The 26,576-nt window shown below is 33.7% G+C and overlaps 1 protein-coding gene and 1 long non-coding RNA gene across 2 annotated transcripts; one reads left to right on the forward strand and one right to left on the reverse strand.

Moving 5' to 3' along the window:
• Nucleotides 1-12,837: 12,837 nt before the first annotated feature.
• On the reverse strand, nucleotides 12,838-15,033 carry LOC126691756 (uncharacterized). Its single transcript, XM_050386866.1, has 2 exons — nucleotides 14,756-15,033; nucleotides 12,838-13,275 (listed from the first exon to the last, which is right to left on the reverse strand). Exons 1-2 carry the CDS (start codon nucleotides 14,940-14,942, stop codon nucleotides 13,007-13,009), a joined length of 456 nt encoding a protein of 151 aa, XP_050242823.1. The 5' UTR covers nucleotides 14,943-15,033; the 3' UTR covers nucleotides 12,838-13,006.
• Nucleotides 15,034-23,728: 8,695 nt separating this feature from the next.
• Nucleotides 23,729-25,770, forward strand: LOC126691758 (uncharacterized). The gene is made up of 2 exons (XR_007644829.1): nucleotides 23,729-23,798; nucleotides 25,525-25,770. It is a non-coding gene; the product is annotated as an uncharacterized LOC126691758 (long non-coding RNA).
• Nucleotides 25,771-26,576: the final 806 nt, after the last annotated feature.

The raw sequence follows: 26,576 nt of genomic DNA on the forward strand, positions 1-26,576 counted from the left end.
ATTTTCAGCATGAACAATAACTTTTTTGTTTTTTTTTTTTTTTATTGTTTTTAGTTTTCAGCAAAAAAGTATCCAAACGTCCTAAATAAACATTATTTTTTTATTGGGACTACTGGGTGGTCTTCTTGTTGGTTTCTGCTTGTCGTCCTCCATTGGTACATCGTTTTCTTTAAGACTCCGTGATGATGAGGAAAATTAGTTCTTGGGAGACAGTGTTGCTTGCAGTTGCAGGACAATTATGTGACGACAAGGAAAGTTGAGAGACAAATAGCCTCAACTTTCTCTGATCCATCTCCATCATCATTATCTTAGTTAGAAATAGAGGTTAAGATTTGATGAAAGCAATTAATTGCAGAAAAACGTATCTTGAAAGAGAAATTTATGCGTGAAAGTAGGTTATTGTTGTTAATTAATCAAGCGGTCATCACCGTCCTCTCTGACTTTACTGACGATGAATCATGAAAGTCCCACAATCTACAGTGCCCCATGGACTCTCTCAAAGTCCAGTCTTGAGGGACACATATTATCTTCCATTTAGAGCTTGACAGAAGATTACATATACGGCAACTTATGATTCATCATGAATTTTCCAGCTGATTCAGCATCATATGCTATTGGTAGGTTTTGTATTCAAGTTGCTTTGCTCATGATAATGGGTATGGAGCTGTCTCTTCCCTTGTGGGCTTGAAAATCACTCCCAAAGTCCCACCCCTGAATAATGGTTACATTTCAGTGCTCTTTTTACACCTTACTAACAAAGAATCACTTCAGTTTCCAGTTATTACATGACAAGTAAACTATCGTTTTCTTTCCTTCCTTTTTCTGTGTGGAAAGAATATTATGATCACAATCACTATAAATGGAGACCGATTTTCTTGTTTTTTGTTTTCTTTGTTTCCTTATAATATTAATAACAATTGAGAGGGAGAGATTCGAATCTAGATTTTCTTTACTGAAAAATCAGACAATATAATTGAGTTTTACAAACCCAATGACAACTTAGATTAAGTTATGATTTTACTGCCATGTGAAAACAAATAAAAATTCATCTAGATCCTATATTGGCCTCTAGGCTTTAATCCCAAGTAAAAACATGAAAGGACTTTGAATCATATTGGCCCCTACTCACTACCAAAATAATTGCAAGGGGAAATCACCCTAACAAAGAGAGGAATTGCACGTGTGATGTGATATGGATATGGGACCAATGGGTCTAACCCAGAAATTGACGGGGCTTATTCGAGTGGGGACAAAGGCCTAAAAGACTTGAAGTGTGCATCCAAATGTCGGCTACAAGAATCAGAAACAGACCCAACATTAACGCATCTAAATCCAAATGAGCCGTGTGAAATGGATAAACTCTCTTGAGAGAGATCCAATCAGGCAACCACTAAGGGAACAAAGGTAAATTTTCATTACTTTGTGTTTCTTCTCAGCCTAACATTCTACTTCAGGACTTGGCCCACTTGGGAGTTGGGATTATAATAATCGTGCCGAAATTCCTAATTCCACTATGGAATTCACATTAAAATACCAAAATGGTTGATTCAATTTAAGGCAAGAACCATATATAAATTTTTATGGTCTTAGAACTTTGCATACGTGTGCATCAGGATGTCAGCCGTATGTAAGCAAAGCAGGCATTAAAGGACGACTCTGTACTGCATGCATAATTGATTTCGTAGTGGTATGGGGGATTTGTGTTTTGAGATTTCTTTTTTATTTTTTATTTTATGCGAAAGTATTTTGAGATTTCTTTGAAAAGATATCAGGGTTCACATGATAACATTAAATTGTGGTGGTGGGGGCTGATACACGTAAGAGTAAGACAAACAGAGCTTCTGAGCTCACATGAGTAGGAATAGACCCCTCGTTTGAAGAGAATTATCTTATAAATAGGTTGTAAGTAATGCAACCAATGTTTGACTGTTGGCGGAGATACAGTGTTAATTATTATTGCACACATTAACTTATAAATTGTAAAAAACGGAGTTAAAACTTTGAGTTAACGGGGCAGTTTTATTATTAGTTGTATATAGTGGTTTCAACTTCTAATTCTACTTCTTAACTGTTGAGATTTTTTTTTTTTTTTTTTTGTGTGTGGATAAGAACAAAGATATTTTTGTTTAGAATGTTTTAAAAGACAGGGTTATTTATTTTGGATAAAATTAATTAATTTAGTTTTACTAGTAATTTTTGTTGTTGAGCTATTTTTTTTAGGCTTGTATATTTTGTTTTAGATTTTAAATCTATAAATTTTTTTTATGGTCATTAAAATGAGGAAAATGCTAGAGCTATAAGTTTTTTTTTTTATAAATTACTAATGTGACAAGTGATTATTAGTAAATAAAAAAATGATGTGAGTAGTGTGCCCGTATGCGGACCAATAAGAATTTGCTACCACAACAGATTGTAAAAATGTTATAAAAAAGTTTGTGAGTATAGCATTACTCTTAAAAGAATTAATGATATTGCTAAAGGAAAACAAAATGTAATTTTATAAAACAAAATTGCTAAAATTAGTACACATATATATATATAATAGTAATTTTTTTTAAAAAAAATTAGGGGGGCCATTACCCCCCGGTCCAAGTATGGTTCGGTTGCTGTACATTGTCCTACACAGTATAAACTAAATCACATTTTAAAAACATCATTTCAATTACAAATGTGAAATGATGAAATCATGTTTTCAAAACACGATTTTACAATGTGTGTTCCATACACACGTACAATTATAACTACCATCACTTGACATATAAATTCAATATATTTTGAGAGTCTTACCATTTGAACGAGCGGTGATGACAATTGACAAGATAAAACCCCAGTGACATTATTGAATATTTTAAATTATCTTTAAATTTTTCGTACATTTAGCTTACCTTCTCCTCCCATTTCCCCATAGTTTTGGACACTAGGGTATCCATTTTTCTTTTAAGTGTCTAAAAAAAGAAGAAAAAAAAAATTTCTTGGGGTGGGGGAGGTAAAATCATATTGAGATATGATATTAAGAAATTTATCGAAACAAAAGAAGCTCAGGAACCCATCTCTGAAGTGATCAATGACTTGTGCTTGAAACATGGTTCTCTCTTCTTCCAAAAACAAAGCTTGAATATCAGAATATATTAAAAAACGCATCTGGATAAATTTCAACGCTTCTCATTAGCAATTGCTGTATTCCAAGGAAGAAAAAAAATTAACATAATTCAGTTGGTTCAATCAACGGCTGATCATTGAAGAACCAATAGACACAGCCGTCAAATAATTAATGTAAAATTTTCAAAGCATTACAATCTTAACTGACAGAAATAATACCATTACATATATGTTGTGAATGAACTATAATTCAAATAAAATATTTTCCTTTTTATAAAAATAATATGGAGGGTGAGATCATAAATTTGAAAAAGCTGAATGCATGTATAACTTATTTATAAAAAGTAATAAAATTTTCATATGTTATTGAGACTTTTTTTTGGCTAAATAAAAAATGAGATCTTCAGTATGGATTCATTGAGTTCACGCCACATAATGATAAGGGCAATACCATGTGTACTATCGGAGCCTTGATGAAACTATCGTTATGGGCACAACACATTCGTCGAAGCACCGCAACTCTAATCACTCAATTCCTGCCAAACATCATGTGAAGAGCTATGAGAACTCCTACCGCCACACACCCCGCGGAAGTGTTATTGGTGAGACATCATTATGTCTTAGTAAAGGACATCGTATTAGATAAGATAAGTCAATTCAAAATATGTTGGGGATGGACGGTTGATTTGATAATAAAGGCTTTCATGAATGCTTTGTGGTCCCAGATGTTCTTTAATTTTTGAGTGCCTTATACACTGATTTAGCAATTCTTTCGCCCAAAAAATGATGGTTGCAATTTGCCAAAGAGAAATGCTAAAGTACCTATAATAGTGCAGCATTTTCTATATTATTTATCTTATGTAGTAAAAGATTATGAACAAAGTTTAGCTAGAAAATTAATTATAGCCTCAAACTACAACTTTATTTAATAAAATAAACATTATTATATATTTTCAAAATCTAATCATTGAATTGTATGTTCTTTATGCTCTTTGATGATGCCGAAAAAATCATCAATAGGTCATACAGCACTCGCACACTCAAAGTAGACCTGCACAACAAAATAATAGACCTCACATAGAGCACCGGTGTGATGCTGGCCAAATACCCTCTGAAGGTTAAGTTAGAATCATTCTCACAACTCTAGAGTACTAGAGAGGGTAAATTATGCGTACCTTGATTTGTGAGGGTATTGAGGCTTTTATAGTAGTAGAAGGTTGGTATCTCTTTCTTGGTGTTGAAGTCTTTTCCTTATAGGATTCTACTTGAATATTTCCAATCGTGGTGAGCAAGGTCTTTCCTTGTAGAGAAGATCTTCCTTCGGCGCGCGTATCTTCTAGAATCCCCTTTGCACTAGGATTTCTATTTTGGGATTCTAGGGTGACTCAGGTGTAAGCAGCAAGGACTCTATATCCAGGGCTTTTACTGTATCTACCAGCGATGGGCTTTAGCGAGCGTTGGGCCAGCTCCTTGTTGGCCCGTGGAACTGGATCCGTCAGGCCCGTCAAGCCATATTTTATCCTCTTCACTCTTAATACACATGTCAAATTTTGTGTCAATCGGATATTATTTACTATATGATTTATAAATTTATATTTTATACATAATTTTAAACTACAAAAATTTGCAATTTAAATAATTTATTGATGACATCGCTATTGATATTTAATTTTCAAGAAATTTTGCAAGCATGGAGAATATAAGAAGAATATGTAATCTAATAGTGGATTTGTCAAAATTCACTTCCAATAAAAAGATATTGAGTAAAGTTGTAGCCTTAGGTTAAAAAAAATTTTGTAGTTAAATTTTGTCAAATTTCATTAAACAAATAATTTTCAGTCATAAGAACCTATATATAATAGTCATCAAAGCACTTTCAAGAACCAAACCATGTTATGGCAATGTCATCCTTGAAAGTTGAAACTAATATGTAACTTAGCTTCTGCATTGAGTTGATATCGTTTAAGTCAAGTTAAATCCCAGTGAAATGGTGTCTCTGGCTAAAAGAGCTAATGAAGCTCATGATTTACTTGTATGGATGGAGGAACTTCCATCAGTTTTTAACCATGTACTGATGGATGATTTCAATACTGAATATAGCTATCTTACCTTCTCCAAAATATATATATATATATATATGGTAATTATTACTATTATTTCAAAGATTTTACTAATAGTATTTTCTTTTGAGAGAAAGACGACAATTTATTCATTGACTTGAAAATCAGGAAGATAACAACTATAAAGATCAAGAGGAACAAATTCCATTCAAACCAACAAATGAAAAGAATAAGAAAGTCACGTTCTCTAGGTTATAACATGAGCCAAAGCATTACCTTACCTAAGTCTATGTGAGAGAGAGAGAGAGAAGCTCTGTAACGAGCTAGCAGAAGACAGAATGTTTCGAATTAAGTGACCAAATGAGGAATGTAACAAATTACTATGCTAAAGAGCGTTAGTCGATTTCTCAAAAACAGAGTTTTGAAGGCCAATCTCACGAACAAGCTAGACCACTCTTCTAAATGCATGAGTTTCCAAAATTACCACAGAAGATGGCACGGGATTCCTCTCTGACAAAGGTGCCAACACATCCCCTTCAGTTTTGATCAACAACTTCAATGCCCGCTTCATTTAGATCACCAAACACAGCACCATCAAAATTAGTCTTCAAAAAACCATCATCAGGGGGTTTCCACACAGTTTTCCTCTCCCAGAATTTTCTTTACTAGTATTGAAATTAGTTTTTAGCTTCTCTGATAAATTTTTTTGTCATTTTACTTGGCAAAGAAATTATCAATATCAAGGAAATTAACATGATTAGATTCTATATTTTATCATGTTTTCTTTTCTTTTCTTTATTTATTTATTTACTTTTGTGTGATTTATTTTTCTTTTACATAACTTTAATACATGTAGAACTTGAAAAGATAGTTGGATTAAAACATTTTGTATATGTTAGAAATATCTAAGCCAATTATCCTAGTTCAAAACTTCAAAGTCTGTACTATGACTTATAGTGCAAAATAATCTACCTAACCCAAATGGCGTGTCAAAAATAAATTGCGATGTTTGGATAGAAGTTTGAAAATACACATTTAGGAGGAGACCATCGTACTTTATTATAAGTAACTTTACTATCTTTCTTTCCTTTTCTTCCTTTGAATTACTTCACTACTGTCATAACTTTTTTTTCAACAAATTTGATAATTGTTGAAGGTGGTGGACCATAAGTGATATACATAATTGATACTCATAGATTCACCACTTTTTCTCTATCATTCATGATTGATCACTTCAATAATGTGAAGTTTATAGTTTAAAAAAAAAAAATATCAGTGTACTCCGTAGCATTATTGATTACTGCACTAAAAATAGGTGCAACTTTTTATTTATTTATTTTTTATACAAGATAGAAATTCTACTATAACTCAATCTAAGTGTATATACATGTAAAACTTCATCTTAGAAATTTGAACCCCGACCTTTGCCCACCACATCCTCACAAACAACTCTTTTTCTTTAAAAGCCTTTTATTGGTTCAAAGTTTAAATCTATTTTAAATGTAAAGAATGGTCAATTTGTTTTGAAATTATTCCATGTATCCACTATATTATACATTCATCTCACATAAAAGATGGACAATATATGTAGATTTTGTACATAAAGTTTATAAGGTTTATGTTTATGTGAGAGAAAACTAAGATATATTATTATTAAGTGAACGGAATAATTTCTATTTTCTATGAGTTTTTTTATTTTTCCAATCAACTAAAACAGTAAGCTATCAAGGTTTTTTTTTTTTGTTTGTTTGTAAGGGATTGATGCCGCAATGCGGTAGCATTTGCAAAACTGTTTTATTTCCTACTCATAAAATATTCTAAAATTTTATGGACCACTATTACAGTAGATATAACTTGAAACGACGGGATTTACAACAAATTTTTCCAAGTTCATTGAATTTATCACCTGGGTGAGCTTGAAGGGACAACCACTAAGATTTATATTACTGAAAGTAGACAGCACTTGTAAACTGTCCTCCACATAAATTCATGATAATGACAGTAGTCCAATAAACTGAATGACAATCAACAAATTTAGAACTGATCAATCAAACTAACAAACTCTATAAATAAATAAAAATCTTTATAGGAAAACCGATGAGTGTGTACATATATTGGCAATTTTGAGGTAGCACTTTTTTGGTCCAATTACTTTCGTATTTTTATGTTTTTTGGAAGTGGAATGCCAACGTTTATGGCCACCCCTCATTTTGTATTTAACTTTTTTTTTGGCTATTCTCTATCTATGTGATATAAAATTCCCCTTAATGAGGTGAGAATTTCACCATTATAATTAACAAAGTCACTTTATTAGATGACATGATCAACTTACCAACTTCTATTCATCAAAAAAGACTTACCAACATTTATAACCCCCTGATAAAGGTTGATCAAGTCATTATCAAGAGCACAATCATCATGAGCTGACACCATATGTTGAAAGTTGAAACTCTATCCAACAACAAAAAAATGTTTATGCCTTTATGGTTTTTTTTTTTTTTTTTTTTTAACTACTATATTTATGTTATGTTATTATTATTTTTTTTTGGGGGGGCATATTATACGTTAGGGGACCTTGTTCATGAGATTCCAATGTAAACTCTCCTGCATGATGAAATTAAACTGCACATGATTTATATATGCATCGAATTGTAACTTGAAGCAGGGCCGGCTCAATGGTATAAGCCATTGATGCGGCCGCCTAAGGCCCCATGTGAAAAAAAGGCCCCTAAATTTTAACCATAGTATTAATTAAACCAAAATATTAACCAATAAATAAAATAATATTTTCTTATCAAATGAAAAACAAATAAAAAGGATAAAAAAAAATGCTATATTCACAACATTTTTACAAAAAATTTTAATAGCATATTGTTGAAGGTTGTTATTGACAGCAAAAAAAAAAAAATTAGTGGTAGGTTCAACTAGAAAACAAGAAGTAACTTAACACTTAAGATTTGTCATGAAAAATATTACGAATGTAGCACTTCTAAAAGAAAAAAGAAAAGAAAGAAAGCAATTCACAAAAAAATTCACAACATTTTTCACAATAGTCAAGTTAGCAAACTTTTACTAGTTTTCAACTAGATTCACCACTGATATCACTCTTTTACTCACTACTATTAATCTGCCACATCAACAAATGTAAAAAGTTTTGTCAATTTTTTGCGTTTATAAACTTTTTTTTAAAAAAAATTCTGCGTGATTCATGTTGATTAATAGTAATTTTATATATGAAACAAGATAACTAATTTTCGCCTTAGGCCCCCAAATGCATGAAGCCACCCTTGACTTAAAGTTAGAAAAATACCACTTTATAAAAGAAAAATTACTCAAATGCAGATTGCAGATTCCCCCCCCCCCCCCCCCACCAAGCTTACTTCTTCAGTTGTAAGAACCAGTGAAAATTTGCTTCTTCTTTCTTTTTTTTTTCCTTTTTTTTTTTGCAAAATTACATATTGAATCCTCTAACTTTGCCTAAAATTTTATTCAGTCCTTTAACTTCACTTTCATTTAATTTAATTCTCTAACTTTCAATTTTGTTCAATTTGGTCATTCCATTAGATTCTGTTAAAATTGTGTTGTTAACTTTTAACTTTGTTCAATATAAAACCACGTCGTTTTGGTCATTTTTAATGGTTTAATTTTGACACAGGAGGACTGAATTGAATAAAGTTGAAAGAGTTAGAAGATTGAATTGAACAAAGTTGAAGGTTAGAGGATTGAATTGAACGGAAATGAAGTTAGAGAGCTAAATTGAACTTTAGACAAAATTAGATGATGTAATTTGTAATTTAGCTTTTCTTTTTAACAGACTAGAAATTAATATATACTTTGCCCAACTTAGTTCCAGAATTTAATCACAGTATTGGGATTGTACTTAACTATACTACCATTTTGTCAATTCAAAAAAAAAAAAAAAAAAAAAATTTGTCAATTGACACGCCTAGCCAGCACCAAACAAAAGCACTGGTCTACACCTATTCAACATTTAGCCATCATATACAGCATGAATCTAACTGGAAAACAGAGGAACTTAGGCATTTTTATCTTGGAAAAGCCTACATGTACGTAAATATGCAGAGACACTTTTGGTCTGCCAGCTCACCTGCTGTAATGTTATGGCAATTCCAAATTGTTCATTAGCTCATTTTAATGGTTAAAAAACTTGCGTAAAATGTCAACAATAAGCCTATAAAGTTATGTTATTTAAATTATAATTGCTAAAATTAGCAAGTTGTGAAAAAAATTATAGAAAAAAATGGTCTCTAATATTGATGGGACCGATGAACCCTTTTGCTCAGACAAACTAATCAGACATCTCTGTCCACATCTCCACGTCACTGACGAATGGAGGAAAGCCATTTAATGTAGTAGACGGTTACAAGACCAGCTGTATAAACCGTTGGAGGCCTATCAAAGCCTACATTATTGAGCATGAAAGCGTTACCAAGAGAGGCATTAAAGCCACAATAAAAGCCATAACAGCTAGAGGCTATGAAACCATATATAAACACTCCACAAAACCAATACATGGTACACACAATTTAAAATACGCCATAACTCTGATCTCTGATACTCTCTTGAAACTTTCATACGCTGACTTTATCATCAGAGATTCTTTGGTAGGCACCACACAGATGACCACCTAAAGAAGGCTTTGTGCGACATTTTCAGGTATAGGGACGAGGTTGCTGGCTCATCTGGACGAGTCAACTTGATTGACGATTTCTGCTTCATCAAATATTATTCTTTCTAACCTAAATGCCTTAAGAAAGGTATGAAAAGACTAAAGAGAGATGTTTATGCAGAAGCAATATATAGAAAATAACAGTTCAACCCAGAATTTACGAGACTTGTAATGTTATTTCAGTAGCCTTGCAACAATTGCTTAAATATTAACACAGAGAGAGAGAGAGAGAGAGAGAGAGGTACTAATATTAATTTAAGGCTATTCCCACAAAACAGACTCATGTGCTACAGCCATATGGTGCAGCAAAGGCATAGAATTCAGCAAAACCCAAAGCAATGTTGGGAGACGATGCTTGTTGGAGCTCATTTCAGCAAGATATCACAATGCTCTTTCTGAGCCATGTGCTTTGAGCCATCTGGCTGTGGAGATTGTGTTTCCTGTGCCACCTTCTTCTTTCTCTCCTGCCCTCTTCTTGCTTTTGACACAACTCTGACTACCATGTTGACAAACTTGGAAAATATCCCAACTTTAATCTGACCTCTTTTTGGAGGAAGCCTGGTCTGCTTTCTGTTTACAGGATTGGATGTTCCACTAGCTGCAGCCATTTTATCAAATAGCAAGAGCCACAAGAATCTGCACTTTCAAACAGAATAAAAGGATGAAATAGCTTTGGTGTGGTACAAAGTGAGTGTAGAGGGGAGAGTGACGAGCCAGATATATAAATGGGAGCCCTGCTTGGTACTTGGGTCACTAGTGTTGAAGTGTTTACTGTAGAAAAAGATCAATTTTACTGTTACTGTTTGGTTGCTAAGAATATGGACGAAAAAGAATATGTTGCACGAGCAAGGTTTATTATTCATTCTTTTAATATTTCAATTTGAATGTAGTATTGTGACGCTTGCTTCCTCTAGTGATTCACAGCTATAAGATGGATTCAGGGCAATCCTGGTGGCCCCTCAGTTACTATTCTATAACACAATCTTTATTAGCATGCAATAAATTTACTTCTACTGTTGATCAGAGTAAATAATTTTGACATTTTCTAATGATATGCTCAGCCGCAGAATATCTCTTATGTTGATTATTTTAGATCATGTACACACTTGTTTCATACACTCACACAATTATATGTCTAGACAAAGATTACATTGCAATTTGGCATCTGGGCCTAATCCAAGATAACTAATTTGAACTAACTACATGTAATAACGAGACAAGGTAAAACTATTGTGATGGCTGGCTTTTAGCGACACAAAGCTAATGATAAGTCAAGGTCTATGGTATAGAATAGAAAACCACAGCATATTAAGATATTGGAATTTATCTGCCGTGTCAAATATAGGTAGATCTCTTCGTTTTCCAGTAGATGCAATTTTTATTGTCCCCAAATGAAAGGGACAAGTACATGTGCTGGAAGTGGAAAAGCAGACAAACCTAACAGGTGTCTTCCTGTGGTGAAGGAGTACAAAAGGTGGAAACTGAATAGGATAAAACCATATTTGGGGTCTAATTGTACTCATTATGAGAGGGGACACAAAACGCATGCAATAATCAAGGAACGCTTATTTTGCATAGGCTACATACTTATTGGCAAGCTAAATTGATGATTGCTGGGCTGGGCACCCCAGTCCCATCACTTCCTTCAGCTGAACCACAATACATAATCATCAAGAAACCAATGGCTTGTGTTGCCCACTTAACATGGGTTCTTCACTAGCTTAAGGCCAACTCTTACATCATCCTCATTTTAGCATCATGAGTTGCTGTGCCTGTGGAGCACAAAAGGTGTCTAACAGGTGTCTTCCTGTGGTGAAGGAGCACAAAAGGTGGAAACTGAATAGGATAAAGCCATATTTGGGGTCTAATTGTACCCATTATGGGAGGGGCACAAAACGCATGCCACAAAACGAGGAACGCTTAGTTTGCATAGGCTACATACCTATTGGCAAGCTAAATTGATGACTGCTGGGCTGGGCACCCCAGTCCAATCACTTCCTTCAGCTGAACACCCAGACATAATCATCAAGAAGCCAATGCTTGTGTTGCCCACTTAACATGGGTTCTTCACTAGCTCAAGGCCAACTCTCACATTATCCTCATTTTAGCATCATGAGTTGCTGTGCCTGTGGACCTCTCTCTGTTGCCATGGCGGCTTGGCATGGTAGCAGGGTGCAGTGCTGCTACCTTTGATTTCACATTGCACACCAGATTGTTCTGCAAAAACATTTATAGAGAGCAAAGATCACAAGCAGAATAAAAAACCAAACAAGATCCTGAGTGGAATATAAAACGAAAGGCAATGTTGATGCATTTAAACTTTAGAGGCTGAGGAAAATAACTAAGGATTGTATTGAAAAATTAAAAGTCTCAATTCGCCAAAAGAGTAGATGCTTTGTTCTCTTCAAACTACTTTGCTACAGATGGCTTATTTGAGAAGTATTTTCTTTGCAACCAAGATCAATCTTAAAAATTTGGACTATTATTTCTTCCTTGTCTCCCAGTTTGGTTTTCCTAATACTGGTTCACTGTCTGCAACTAAACAATATGCTGCATAAAGAACAGAGGAACTATAGGTCCTTCCCATCAGAACTGGGTTCATAAGTTTCAGTCCACGTTTCTTTTCAGCATTGACTTGACTGATCTAGACAAGAGGAAAGAGAAGGGTGGGGGGTGTAAAATACAATAACTCGCAATACCAGATAAACATCTTTACAAACAATGATCCAACTTGAGCAAGTGCATGACAATTCATTCAAGTCCAGAGCAACATCAAAAGGAGCCTAGTTCTCAAATCAAACGTAATATCCTGCTGAAACTACTTTCAAATTGGGCTACAAAACCCCCCACCCCAAAAAAGCCCATTTGTTGCATGTATCACTGTATATTGTTTGGCGAGCATGTGCATTGCATACCCCTTCACATCAGTATCAGAAATATCATTGATAGCCAAATACACAATGGCAATGCAGATGAAAGCTCACTGCCTTAGAAAATAAAGGACAATTGGATTAAATAACATAAGTAAGAATAGTAAGTCATTGCATTTACAGAATATTTATATCTCAATTCCTAGGCCCATTTCCTTATATAAACATCCATCACAGATCTACAAGATAGACGTGCTTTCTGAGAGGAAAACACAATACAAGTACAATCACTTGATTGGTGCAAGAATGGTGTAGACCAAAAGACATGTGACTATCACAATGGCCCCTGCTAGTGTAAACCTTGGACTAGTCCATAGCATGAGATTTGACCTCTCTGCTTTCTTGACGGGATCAACTTCCTCAGATAGTGGATAGTTTGAGCGCGTAGGGTTCCAGCTGACATACTTGTCAGGAGAAAACTGTGAGAAGAGGTTCTTTTTCCCTTGCTTTTTAAAGTTAGACCAGGCCTTGTCCCAGTCTGTAGAGAATTTATCACCTGAGATATGTGCACAAAGAATATTGGTAAGAATTCTAATGTCTTGGCAGTGGTTGACAAGCAATATAATTAGTTAAGCCACATTCATGAAAATGGCATAAACATATATAAAGTATCAAATGCACAAATGCACACGCACAAATTAATGAAGTGAAACCCAAAATAGAGGGTAATTAATTATTTCTTAACATAAAAATCACTCATTGTAAAAGCAAGTGGTCAGGCAGAGAGCTAGAAGATAGATATTTGGCTACAGTGCTCTATTCCAATTACAATAAAGATGAATGGGTAGTTTCCTATACCAATCTGAGGTCATATCAATAAACTTGTTATCTCCAGAGGGGTCCAATTATGGTATATTAATTCATCAAGTTCTTCACACATGAGTACCCAATAATCTCCCCCTCACATGTGAGTTATTGGCCTGCTGTGAGTTTTAGAAACTCTCGCCTTTTGGACCATGAGCCATGAACAAGTCTTACTAGCTCCTACTTGCCTATGGGCTTTATTTTCCTTCACCCCATGTCATTCCTGGGCTCCCATATTCCATCCATGGGAACCACGTGCACATTGTCCCCTCTCCAACTATAAAAGGGTCTTAATATAAGATAGAGCAACACCACTTAACCCAAAAACTCAAAACTTATCAATTTGAGTCCAATTATGTTATATTGATTTCTCAAGTTCTTCACACGTGAATTCCCAAAAGGAACCGATATCATGCAATTGTGATTCCAAGGTCAAATATTTTTTAGTGATGTTTGCTTAGATTACAAGTGATTACACCTTAGTCAAAATGAGAAGTAGATCTTACTTAGAACCAATCCCAAGTTAATACCAATTTAGAACTTGGAAGAATGGAATGAAAAAAACACCAAGAAAATCAGCAATATTTCTAATACCTCAACAATTAGAAAGAACAACTTTTTAAGGCATACAAGTGAATATTATGTTGTAGTAATAGTTATGATATCCTTCAAGATTGTGACACAGCATCCTTTCCAAGCCCATATTAATACATTGCCATCTCAACACGTATTGCATTGTTTTGCTAACGCATTCCCTTATATTCTTCTTCTTCTTCTTCTTCTTCTTCTTCTTCATTTTTTTTTTCCTGATAATTAGATAATCACAACAATGGAGGATTTGAACCCCTTGAAATCTCCATTGGCAACATTAAGAGGTGCCAATTGAGCTACAAATGCATTCTTCGAATTTCATTAAATAGGCATTTGAACTAACTAACTATGTCATAACTTCTCTAACTGCAGCTCTAGCTTTCATTTTCTAGTTTGGGACTATTCACAAAACAATTAACTTTTAACGGTCATTAAAGCACTACTCTTACTTTGCAACCAAAACATCTCAATAATAAGTTTCATCGATCTCAATCATTCTAGTACAGCAATCTACATATGAAATAGCAAAACCCAAGTTTTAAAAGTACTACAAAAAATAAAAAATAAAAAAGATGTCGTACCTTTATCATTGTTGTTGTTGTTATTATTATCGTTGTTTTGAGGTTGTTGAAAATTCCTTTGGGAGCAGAACAAAACGAGAGGAGAGTAGGTATTAGAGGAAGAATAAGAAGAACACGAAATGGGTTTTTGTTTTGGGGAACAGAAAGTATGGGATGTAATGCTTCCGAGTCGAGCTTGAATATCCATTAGAATCCCACTAAGATTCTGATACAAAAGAGCATGCTATGATGGTATTGAATCGAAAAGTGTCTGGAGTTTGGTTCTATTTGGATAGAACATATTTCTCTTATCTATGTGTGCAAATGCTGGCCTCACATTTGTTCACGTCGTTTAAGCGTGCCGCACGTGTGTTTGGGTTTTTATATTTATTTATTTATTTAAAAAATCACATTTGTATGGATTTAGTTGGGCTGGGTTTGTAATATTTTTCGAGTTTCAATTCAATCTAGACTATTGTAGAGTTGAGAAATCTCCGATCCAACTTCGCAAAAATTGGTTTAGGTTAGGTTGGGTTGTCGAATTGGGATCATTTTGTCATACTTAATAAAAGTAAAAATGAGTTCAACCATTTAAGTTTGTTATTCACCAAATGATTATGATTTAAAATTTTTGGTTTAATAGTTCAATTTCATCAATTAAATATCGATATAGCAAAATAAATCAAATTAATGAATTTGAACTAAATCGCAAAATTCAGAAGAACTTAAACTAACAAATTTAAAATACATATATATTTTTTAAACTACCAATATTGTGGAGTTGGTTTGGGTTACTTAGGTTGAAAGCCCAAGCTGTAAAGGTGGGCTACACTATCTTCATTCTAGGTGCCATTAGAAGCCCACGAAATTTTAGGTCCAAATGCCAAATGAACTTTTCTTTTTCTTTTTCTTTTTTTGAGAACCGCAAATGCCAAATGAACTTAATTAGACTTTGTAAGATTAAAAGTGTGTTTGTGAAGTAACGAAACCCACAACTTATTAAAGTTTTTAATTTATTTTTACTACTATTTATAGGTCTCATTTCACTCTTTAGTACCATTCAAGGACCCTAAAACAAAATATTGCTCTATCCAACAACTAATTGAGTAATTGACAAAATACTTGAATATTAGGGAAACGACTTTGTCAATTACAAAACTTTGTAAGTCTTGTCTTTCTACTCTCTCCTTCCCCATTCCTTGTCTTCTATCTTCGGTTTATAAGCCTCGCTAGTACTTACAAAGATGAGACCCTTTTGTAAGTGTTAGTGTTGTAAGTTTTGTCTTCTCACTCTCTCCTTTCCCGTTCCCTATCTATATTATCTCAAAAAAAAAAAAAAAATACAAAACTTTGATTTTCAATGGTATATTAGTAATATCAAATATCAATCTGCCGTCAACTAAACATTGATATTATAATATTATGTTACTATCTATCTTTTTTTTTTTTTTTTTTTTTTTTGAAATGACAACACGATAGGAGTTGAATATATTATCCATGATAGGATTTAGTTGAATGAGAATATGACATTTTCATTTTTAGTTGGTTGAGCTTTATAATATTATTTTTAAATATGAAAACAAGATAGAAAGAAGAATTAAAATGTCAGATTTTTTTTTCTCTATTCTTTTAGGATTTAATATTGATTCATTCTTTTGATTTTATAAATGTTTATTTAATAGAGTTTTCAATCTATGACATTCGTTCCTGATTATAACTTTTATAATATCAAAATACCAATAAATTTTTTGTGTAAGCAGCGATTGAACCTCAAATCTCTTATTCAACCATAAGAAATTTTACCAGTTAAACTAACCGGAATCCACTTTAATATTACTTATGTTGGCTTCTAGGTCTAAAATGAAAGTTCTCAAGCTATATCCCAATCTTATTTGATGGTAATAATTTTGTGCTGTAATTCCTAAGATTTAGATAGGATTTCTCATAAATATTTCATATTTTACAAAATCTTATGATCCTTAAATAGATCTTAAAGAACTTTTTTTTTTTTTTTTGATCCAAAGTAAAATCCCAATTTTCACAACCTTGCAGAGGTGACCCATTTGAGACTTTTGAGTACCTTAGCACAATTGGTGTGCTAGAATATTGACGCCCCCAACATTTCAATCGCCATCAACAAAGGCTGTCAATTTATTCATCACCCACCATTTTGCAAAACTGCTAAAGCACACTATCTCAATCACACTATTTCTCATGATGAACTACTGCTAAAGCAATCATCCTCTCCTATTCTTGTCGCTTATTCCGACATTGAATGGATAGGGTACCTTGACGACATAAAATCAACTTGCAATTACTACATATTTCTTGGATCTAATCTCATCTCTTAGAGTTCTAGAAAATAGCCAAAAGTGTCACATTTCAATACAGAGTCTAACTAGTAAAAATACTGCTATAGCTCCAGTTTTTTGTAGTGTTAGTGTAGAAATTAAGCATTTTTCTTCCGAGGTTGCCAATTCTTTAATGTGATAATATCGGGGCCACATATATTACCGCTAATCCAACCTTTCATGCTCGTAAAAAGCATAGTAAATTGACTTTCATTTTACGTGTGATTGTGTTAACAACACACTCTTAATGTACGTTGTTTGTTTATCATGGATCAAGTTACCGACATTTTTACCAAGCCATTGATTTTTTATTATTTGCAATTTCCTCGTGACAAACACAACTTCTACCCAACTAAACAAAGCAATCCAAAGCAATTAGATGACAAGATCGAGCTTGCCTCTAAATTAGATTCATCCAACTACAAATAGGAAGTGATATGGCAATCCAAAAATGTAATCTTCACTGTATTTTCTCTATAAATATATTACTAACTCCTTTCTTTCTCTCACTTTCTCGCCAAATTTTACCATTTTTTAATGGCGTTTCACAGCTTTCTTTTAGACTATGCTTGTCTCCATTTTGGCTTGTGGCAAAAGGGCCGTTGTCATTTGTGGCGTTTGTAATGAAAAAGGTTCAATTTTGGGCTAGAGATAGAGAATCAGTGAATCACTTCCTCACCAGAAAAAAAATAATAATAATAAATAAATAAAAATGTCTCCATAGCAATTGGCGTTCCCCTGAGTTTTCTTTGAATTGACCCTGCTTGACTCCATTTTGGTTTTTTGGCAAAAGGGTCGGTTTCTTTATTAATCTTTATGATCAGAAAGTGCAATTTTGAGCCGGAGAGTTTTAAATCCACATCCGAAGTGTTTATGAAGCAAAAGTTTAAACGTGACTGAACTTTGATCGTGTTAAATATATCATGGCCCAAACCAATTATAGACTCGTATACTTGTAGAACAAGCATATTAACTTTAGTTAGTTAAGTATTTTTTAGTATATAAACTATACATTGAGTTCATTGTAACACAAGTACTTAATATCAATATGTAGTTACTAATGGCTTTCTTCATAAGGACATAGGCTATTAGGCCAAACCATGTAAATTTTTGTGTTTGTTCTCTCCTTCATTTCATGTTTTCATACTTTCATGTCTTCATTCATCATTCAATCATTACATAACATATTTAACAAATCGAAATCTTTTAAAAAAATGGTATGCTTGAATCGGATTAATTGCTTGATTTTGTTTATAGTTGGAAAATAAGATCAAGCTTGGAAATAGTAGTACCAATTACATCAAACTTGTTGAAAGGTGACCAATTCAAAGGGAGAATAATTGCAAATATTAGTTTTTTTCTCATTAGCTTGAACATGTCTAACAGCTGAGCAGCCCCAAAAGGCCAAAAACGAGTGGAAACTAGAGAAAGCATGTCTATTCTTCTCCTCTTATTACTGTTCCTTATTCGAACAAACGAAGGTTCAAACCAATTATAAGCTCAACTACCCCTTTACCTATACGATGAGTCATTTTCACATGGCCTTTTCATCACTAGGACCAGCCCTGTTTAGCTCTTCTCATTCACCCAAACTTCTTTTTCTGCTTCCTTTTCTTTGCCTAACATTTTCGGTTGGCCTTTAGTCGGCAGCTTGGAATAGTCACCAAAAAAAGTCTGTTTAACACTAGTGGCTAAGATCATGCCATGTGTCACTAGACTCTAAAAGAAGAAAAATAATGCTAAAATATATTGCTATTCCTAAACTTTACAAACATTTGTTTTTATTCTTTAAACTATTGTAAAAATAAGTAAATAAATAATTGTTTCTAGAGCACTCACATTAGTGCTTGTATAATAATAAAAAACTACCACATTTTAGTTAATTAAGTTCAAAATTTACTAACATTATGTAAAATTATGTAAAAATATATTGTTGTTTCAATAAATACATAAATTTATATTGACATTTTTTATTTTACATTTAGTTTTCTTTTTTCTTTTTTTTACGTAGCTCAAGGATTAAGAAAGAAAATGGATGATAGTTGTTGTGTGTAAAGAAATATAAACATTTAAAAAAATTGATATTTTAATAAAATATAGTATAAAATGAATAATATAATAATCACACAATATTTACCACAACTCACATCGTGAATCTATATTTCTACGACTCACAACTAGCTACATGACAAATTGTGACAAAAATGATGTGATTATTTGTCGTCTAGCATTGCTTTAAAAAATTTAAACTATTAAAGTACAAACATAAAATTAGAAACAAAAAGGCAAATTTCGTGTAAAGTGAAGAGAGCTTAAACAATAATTTTAAGTTTTTAAAACCAAAAATATAAAAGTTTAAAAACGAGACGTCGGGCGTGGTAGGGTCCAACAAGGCCCATTATCCATTTATCCTCCACCACAAGTAGAGACTAAATGCATTTGAGCCGTTGGATCTTGTTGTTGTTATCTAAAAACATCGGAGAGAGAGAGAGAGAGAGAGAGACTATAATAATAAAAAGCCGAAAGAACTTTACCAAATCTGAGTGATACATGTAAACATTACATGTGTGAACGACACGATAGTGTTTGGTTCTTGTACCAGTGGACCAAATAGAAGCACACGTAGCATCGCAGATCTCAAACTGGGACCCACTTCTTCGTTAGGCTCCGCGATTATTCGCCAAAAACTTCAATTCATCGGCGGCGCTGTAGAGTGTGTGATACATCGCCAGCTAATCATATTTGTATGACTTTTGTTTTTTGGGTCATCCCAAATCCTTAACGTACGTATCTTCATTTTTTATGTTATAAACCTTTTACATACGTACTAATACGTACTATCTGATATGATGTCTATTGCAAACCTACCGTTTTGTGAAGATTTTGCTTTGGTTACTATTTATTAGTTTTAATGATCAACATGGTACATGCCAAAAGTATCATTGTCTAGGGGATTTGGTAACCTATGTAATTAAGTTACATCGTTTCAGGTCTTTTATGAATACCGAATTCTTAATTAGGATCTAGTTAATGTGTGTCTTTAAGGCACATATTAATTATTTATTTTTGAAAATGCTTTATGGAGAATTGAAAAAGTTGTCAAAAAATTGGTATCTTTTTTTATTTTTTCATAAAAAATTTCTTAAAATGATTTTGCTAATGTATACCCTAAGGGCATACATTAATAAAATCTTCTTAATTATTACATATGAACATAAAAATACTACATTTTTCACCTAAATTATACTCCCTTTAATATTTATCTCCCAAACTTTAAGAATTCGCATTTACCTTCCTAAACTATTATTTGTGTTAACACTTGTCCCCCTTAAATTATGAGAATGCATACTTATTCTCTTAAACTACCATCTATGTAACACTTTCACTTTATCCCATGAGTAATAGTTTAGAAAAATAAGTGTGTATTCTCATAATTTAGGGGGGTAAGTATAAAGGGGTATAGTTTAAGAGGTAAAACATTCATTCTCATAAGTTTAGGGGAGTAAGCATAACAGGGGTTATAGTTTAGGGAGATAAGTGTACATTCTCAAAATAAATTATGATATTTCCTGGAGTGTGTGTTGCTTAACAATGACATGATATTCATAAAAGCTACCATGTATAAATAAGTAAACAATCAAACTTTAATGTATATTTTCAAATTGAAATAAAATGGCAACCACAATTGATAATAGATAATAAAATTAGTTTTCAAGATTGTAAATTTATTATATGTTTTTATTCTTTGTCAAATTAGTTATCCAATAAGGCATTTGTATTTTTTTTTTTTTAATGTTTTAGGGTGTTTATATTGTGTAGAAATGAAATTTGTGTATGTGTTTTACTTATCCTTGTGCTATTTTGTTTTTGTGGGGTCCAATAATTTGTGGCCCTGACCCATTTTTGCATTGGGGCCTAAGACCCGAGCCGAGGAAGGTTATAGCCGAGGATAGATAATAAAAGTCCAAATAGTCTTGAGACACAGCCGATGATGATTCCGTCCTCGACATATCCGAGGTCCCCCTGGAAGGAAGGGCAAAAACGGTATAGGAACAGTTTGGGAAAAAATCTAAAATATCTATGTCAATAGAGAAGGGTACGTTGGATAGTATAACGACCAAGTACAAAGGGAAAGTTGCCCTTACTGCCATTCAATACTCTGCACCTGACAAAGCCATACTCTTCAACTTATACAACCACCACCAACCACTCTGGGTATGGGCTGATGGGACAAGTATCAGTCCTGGAAAGTCGAACCCACACGTGGACGTTGGATAAGGGATACAGGCTAGTATAAAAGGAAAAGTAAGCAATCCAGAGAAGGGGGCTGGGAAAAATGGCCAAAAACCAGAACCTCCCAGCCCGCCTCCAGGAGAAAGACTCATAGGGCGAATACGATTTAACTATGTATGAACACCACGAAAAATCTACTGTCTTGTGACTAAGGCCTAGCCTTTCAAACCCACACTCTACAAATGATATTGTTTGGGCCCTCTTTACGTATGAGCCCAATATTATCTTGGAATCATTACGAAACGAGCCCTTACAATTGGCGCCGTCTGTGGGAAAGGCTTGTGTGTTGGCACAGGCGGTAGGTCGAGTCAGTCCCCTTGTCATTTCTAAATAGCCGGTTGTAGTGTTCTAGCGTAAAGTTCCACTAGGGGCTATGTTTCTTTACTAGGGGCTGCGCTTCGTATTGTCAGTAGCACGGATGGTTCTAGGGGCTTGGCCGAGGAGCTAATTCCCCTTAAGCCAAGGTCCCATGCCATAGCCGAGGGGTTAATTCCCCCAACTACTTATCAAAATCAAGTTTTGGACAGAACTAAGGTATTGCATGGTTTTCGGACTCAAACCTATGGGGAAACCAACTGCTTAAGAAATCAAGTTTTGGACAGAACCAAGGTATTACATGGTCCTCAGACTCAAACCTATGGGGAAACCAACTACTTATCAAAATCAAGTTTTGGACAGAACCAAGGTATTGCATGGTTCTCGGACTCAAACCTATGGGGAAACCAACTACTTAAAAATCAAGTTTTGGACAGAATCAAGGTATTGCATGGTTCTTAGACTCAAACCTATGGGGAAACCAACTACTTATCAAAATCAAGTTTTGGACAGAACCAAGGTATTGCATGGTCCTAGGACTCAAACCTATGGGGAAACCAACTACTTATCAAAGTCAAGTTTTGGACAGAACCAAGGTATTGCATGGTCCTCGGACTCAAACCTATGGGGAAACCAACTACTTATCAAAATTAAGTTTTGGACAGAACCAAAGTATTGCATGGTCCTCGGACTCAAACCTATGGGGAAACCAACTACTTAAAAAATCAAGTTTTGGACAGAACCAAGGTATTGCATGGTCCTCAGACTCAAACCTATGGGGAAACCAACTACTTAAAAAATCAAGTTTTGGACAGAACCAAGGTATTGCATGGTTCTCGGACTCAAACCTATGAGAAAACCAACTACTTATCAAAATCAAGTTTGTGGCCCTGACCCATTTTTATCAAAATCAAGGTATTGCATGGTTCAATAATTTGTGGCCCTGACCCATTTTTATATTGGGGCCCAAGCCCCGAGCCGAGGAAGGTTATAGCCGAGGATAGGTAATAAAAGTCCAAATAGTCTTGAGACACAGCCGAGGATGATTCCGTCCTCGGCATATCCGAGGTCCCCCTAGAAGGAAGGGCAAAAATGGTATAAGAACAGTTTGGGAAAAAATCTAAAATATCTATGTCAATAGAGAAGGGTACGTTGGATAGTATAACGACCAAGTACAAAGGGAAAGTTGCCCTTACTGCCATTCAATACTCTGCACCTGACAGAGCCATACTCTTCAGCTTTTACAACCACCCCCAACCACTCTGGGTATGGGCTGATGGGACAAGTATCAGTCCTGGAAAGTCGAACCCACACGTGGACGTTGGATAAGGGATACAGGCTAGTATAAAAGGAAAAGTAAGCAATCCATAGAAGGGGGTTGGGAAAAATGGCCAAAAATCAGAGCCTCCCAGCCCGCCTCCAGGATAAAGACTCCTAGGGCGAACACGATTTAACTATGTATGAACACCACGAAAAATCTACTGTCTTGTGACCAAGGCCTAACCTTTCAAACCCACGCTCTACAAATGATATTGTTTGGGCCCTCTTTACGTATGAGCCCAATATTATCTTGGGATCATTACGAAACGAGCCCTTACAGTTTTGGCTAGTAATATTAGGATTTGTATAATTTTAAAATTATTGAACAATTATTAATTTGTTTAGTTGAACTCGTTCTTGATATGAGTGGTGAATTCAAAGTAATGCATTTTACACCAAGTAATTTGCTACGTAACTTTCCAAATGGCAAATACATATTATTTAATTTCTTTATAAAAAAAATTCATATGAAAAATACGGGTAAACCCAACCCGACCCATGTAACACCCCATAATTTGATACCAATTAAATTATTATACGTTAAATTTTAATGGAGGCCTATAATTAAAATGGATTAAATAAATTTGGGCCTAAGGTATTAAAAAGAAGATAAATTCTATGGAATATGAAGCCCAAGTGAGGTGACAAAAGTACATATATGGGCCTTGAAAACCCTAGCCTTTTCCTCTTAGGTCACACGTGTTTTTCTAATAGGATTTCTTTTTGCTTCAGCCGACAATTGAATTTCTGCCTTTCTCCACTGTGGCGTTGGTGGGAGTCTTCAGGTATGATTTTCTCATGCTCAAGATTTAAAAGTTTGTATGGTCAATAGCTTGCAATTGATTGGAACTAGACTATCATTATACTAATAGAAAAGGGTTTCCTATAATTGTATTATATTAGATAAAGACTTGGTCAATATGTCAGGCAGAGATACAGACTTGAAATTGAGCCAAATAGAGTAATAGGTGTGGACTTGGTCACCATGTTAAAGTGAAAAGAATGCTTATGTTATTGCATTTACACTAAGCCACAATTGTTGACTGGTTATTTTGCTTTCACACTAGTTCAACGTGTAATAGATTTTGGGTCCTTGGAGTGATTATTTCAATATTATAATAGCAATTGTTTACATAGCTGCACTGACCTAGTAGTTCTAAGTCCAACATTGAGGCTGAAAAACTAAGAATAATAAATAAATTTTGACAGTTTGCCATGCTACACATGCTACCTCAAGTATTGCCATGCTATTCCCTACTAAGCATGGTCCAATCTTGATTGTTTACGTAGCTTTCACTTGGTTTATTTTATATATATATATATATATATGTAATATTAAGGTTAGTATATGCCTAGCAGCATCAAGAGAGCATTCTAGCACTAGATTGATGGATTAAAGCAATCTCGCGTGGCCTTCAATGTTAAGTTGAATATATATAGTTATATATATAATGGTTAGAGTCAATGGACATCCAATGGCATCAAGAGGGAATGCTAAGCAACAAATTAAGATAATACGTGGCTTCCAATAGTAAATTTGATAGTTAAGTGAATGAATGGAGGATTTTGGATATATTAATATTGTTTAGGATAAAACCGTTTAAGTGTGAAAATAAATTTTGAAGTGGGAAATTGTGTATTGATGAACCTATTTTTGGTATTGCTAGGTTCTAATTCTACTGAATTGTTGTGATTCAAGGGAGGTTGATTTCCTTTATTTTTACAACTAAGAGGTAAGTGGTGTTTACTAATTTTGGGGGTTTTCCCAAAACAGCGTTAATTATTAAACTATTTCATATGAAAGAATATGTTGATATTCTATATATAAATGAATATTTTACAAATGTTTGATGTGCACATTGGCTATTCGTTTTATGAAAAACTTGTGGGACAACCTAATTTTATTTAAACTTGTATGTGTGAATATGTCTCTATATTTTGAGAAGTATGAATGGATTATTTTGTGAGCATATTGAATTTGTTTTGAAAACCTATGGCAAGTCGTGATTAGAAGCTCAGTATGATATTTAGTCCTTAGCAAGGGACAATCATGCTGCAGCTAGTCCTTAGCAAGGGACGGTCCCAAAAGGGGACAGTGCACATTTGATAGCTCCTTAGCAAGGGAGCATACTATTGAGGATCCAAAAGGAAGCTCCTTAGCAAGGGAGTGTACTTTTAGGTTCCAAAGGAGCCATTCTTGAGAAATGGGATGAAAGGAGGTTCCAGTCCCAAAAAAGGGACAGCACAACCCTGTCAACGGGGCGTAAACGTTGACCACGAGAAAAGCCTAGGGAATTGTTTATGTGATGGTATCAATATATATATTATGATGGCTCACAATATAAAGATATTATTTTCTTTTACATGAAATAGTTGATGACAAAATATTGGTGAATTATAAGTTGTGAATCTGTTGAAAGAATTATTTATTTGAAAGGTTTGTTCCCACACCCCAATGTTAGTGAATTCCACTTATTGAGTTATTTCACCCCCCTTTATTTCACATTACAGATACATTAGGTGGATTATTGGAGTAGAGATTCTTGGGAGACAGAAGTTACAAATTAATTTTTGTGGAACTGAGGATTTTATTATTATTTTATGGCATTAAACTTTGTATTGGAGAATTATTTTGAGGATGTTTTGTATTTGGTGAATTAGAGCTCTGACTTTTGTAATCAGTTTCAAGGTTGCTAGTTTCTTTTATTTAATATTTTTATGGATTATTCAGATTAAATAGACTTTTATTGCCTATGATTTTGGGGCGTTACAACCCACAAGTCGATTGACCCGATCCGATCCAATCGTTTGCCACGTCTCTCACATATTTTTTCTTTAAATAATTTCGAAGATATAATTTTTAATATAGCCAGTTCTAATCATAGTAATATCACTTTCACATGAGTCAATTGCTAATATCACATTTATAAATCGTTTTACATTTGACTTTTTATATATATCTTTGACGCGCCAAGCCTCATGAAAACAATAGAAATAACTTTTTTTCTACTTTATCGATATTTGTTAATTAAGGATAGAAAATAAAGAAAAAAACGTTTTAATTTAAGAGAAAAAATATATTCTAAAAAAAAATTCCTTTCAAACATGTTAATAACTTAAATTCTTTATGTAATAGTTTATATTATTTCATAAAAATGAATTTATTGTAAGAAAAATTGAAAATAATATAGTATCATAATCAGATATTGTTCTCAAATTGAACTATAAGATTTTATCAAATGTAAACAAAATAAATTTACAATTGAAAATGAAAAGAGTAAAAGGCAAAAAGTAACTTGTCTTTATAATTATTGAGTCAATGGCTCAATTATGTTTTAATTTGAACGAAAGTCGGGGCTATAAGTAGGAGCTCAATTCTAGCTCTATTTTTAAAGGGTTATAAGTAGGGGTTTGATTATGCTTACAATAATTTTATAACAAATTCTAAATGACATATTGTTACGAGTTATTATTAACGGTGCAAAAAAATAATTTTAATTGTAAATTTAAATCATATGTAATAATAACTACTCTTGTGAAAATATTGTTAAAATAATATTTCT

Source organism: Quercus robur, chromosome 7 (assembly GCF_932294415.1).
Source record: "Quercus robur chromosome 7, dhQueRobu3.1, whole genome shotgun sequence".
NCBI classification, from domain to species: Eukaryota; Viridiplantae; Streptophyta; class Magnoliopsida; order Fagales; family Fagaceae; genus Quercus; species Quercus robur.

Bases quoted from the DNA above. Each gene is read 5' to 3' on its own strand.
- LOC126691756 (XM_050386866.1), bottom strand. From the start codon at position 14,942: ATGGATATTCAAGCTCGACTCGGAAGCATTACATCCCATACTTTCTGT. The intron at 13,276-14,755 runs GTACGACATCTT...CACATATCTCAG, and splicing joins CAACAACAACAATGATAAAG to GTGATAAATTCTCTACAGAC.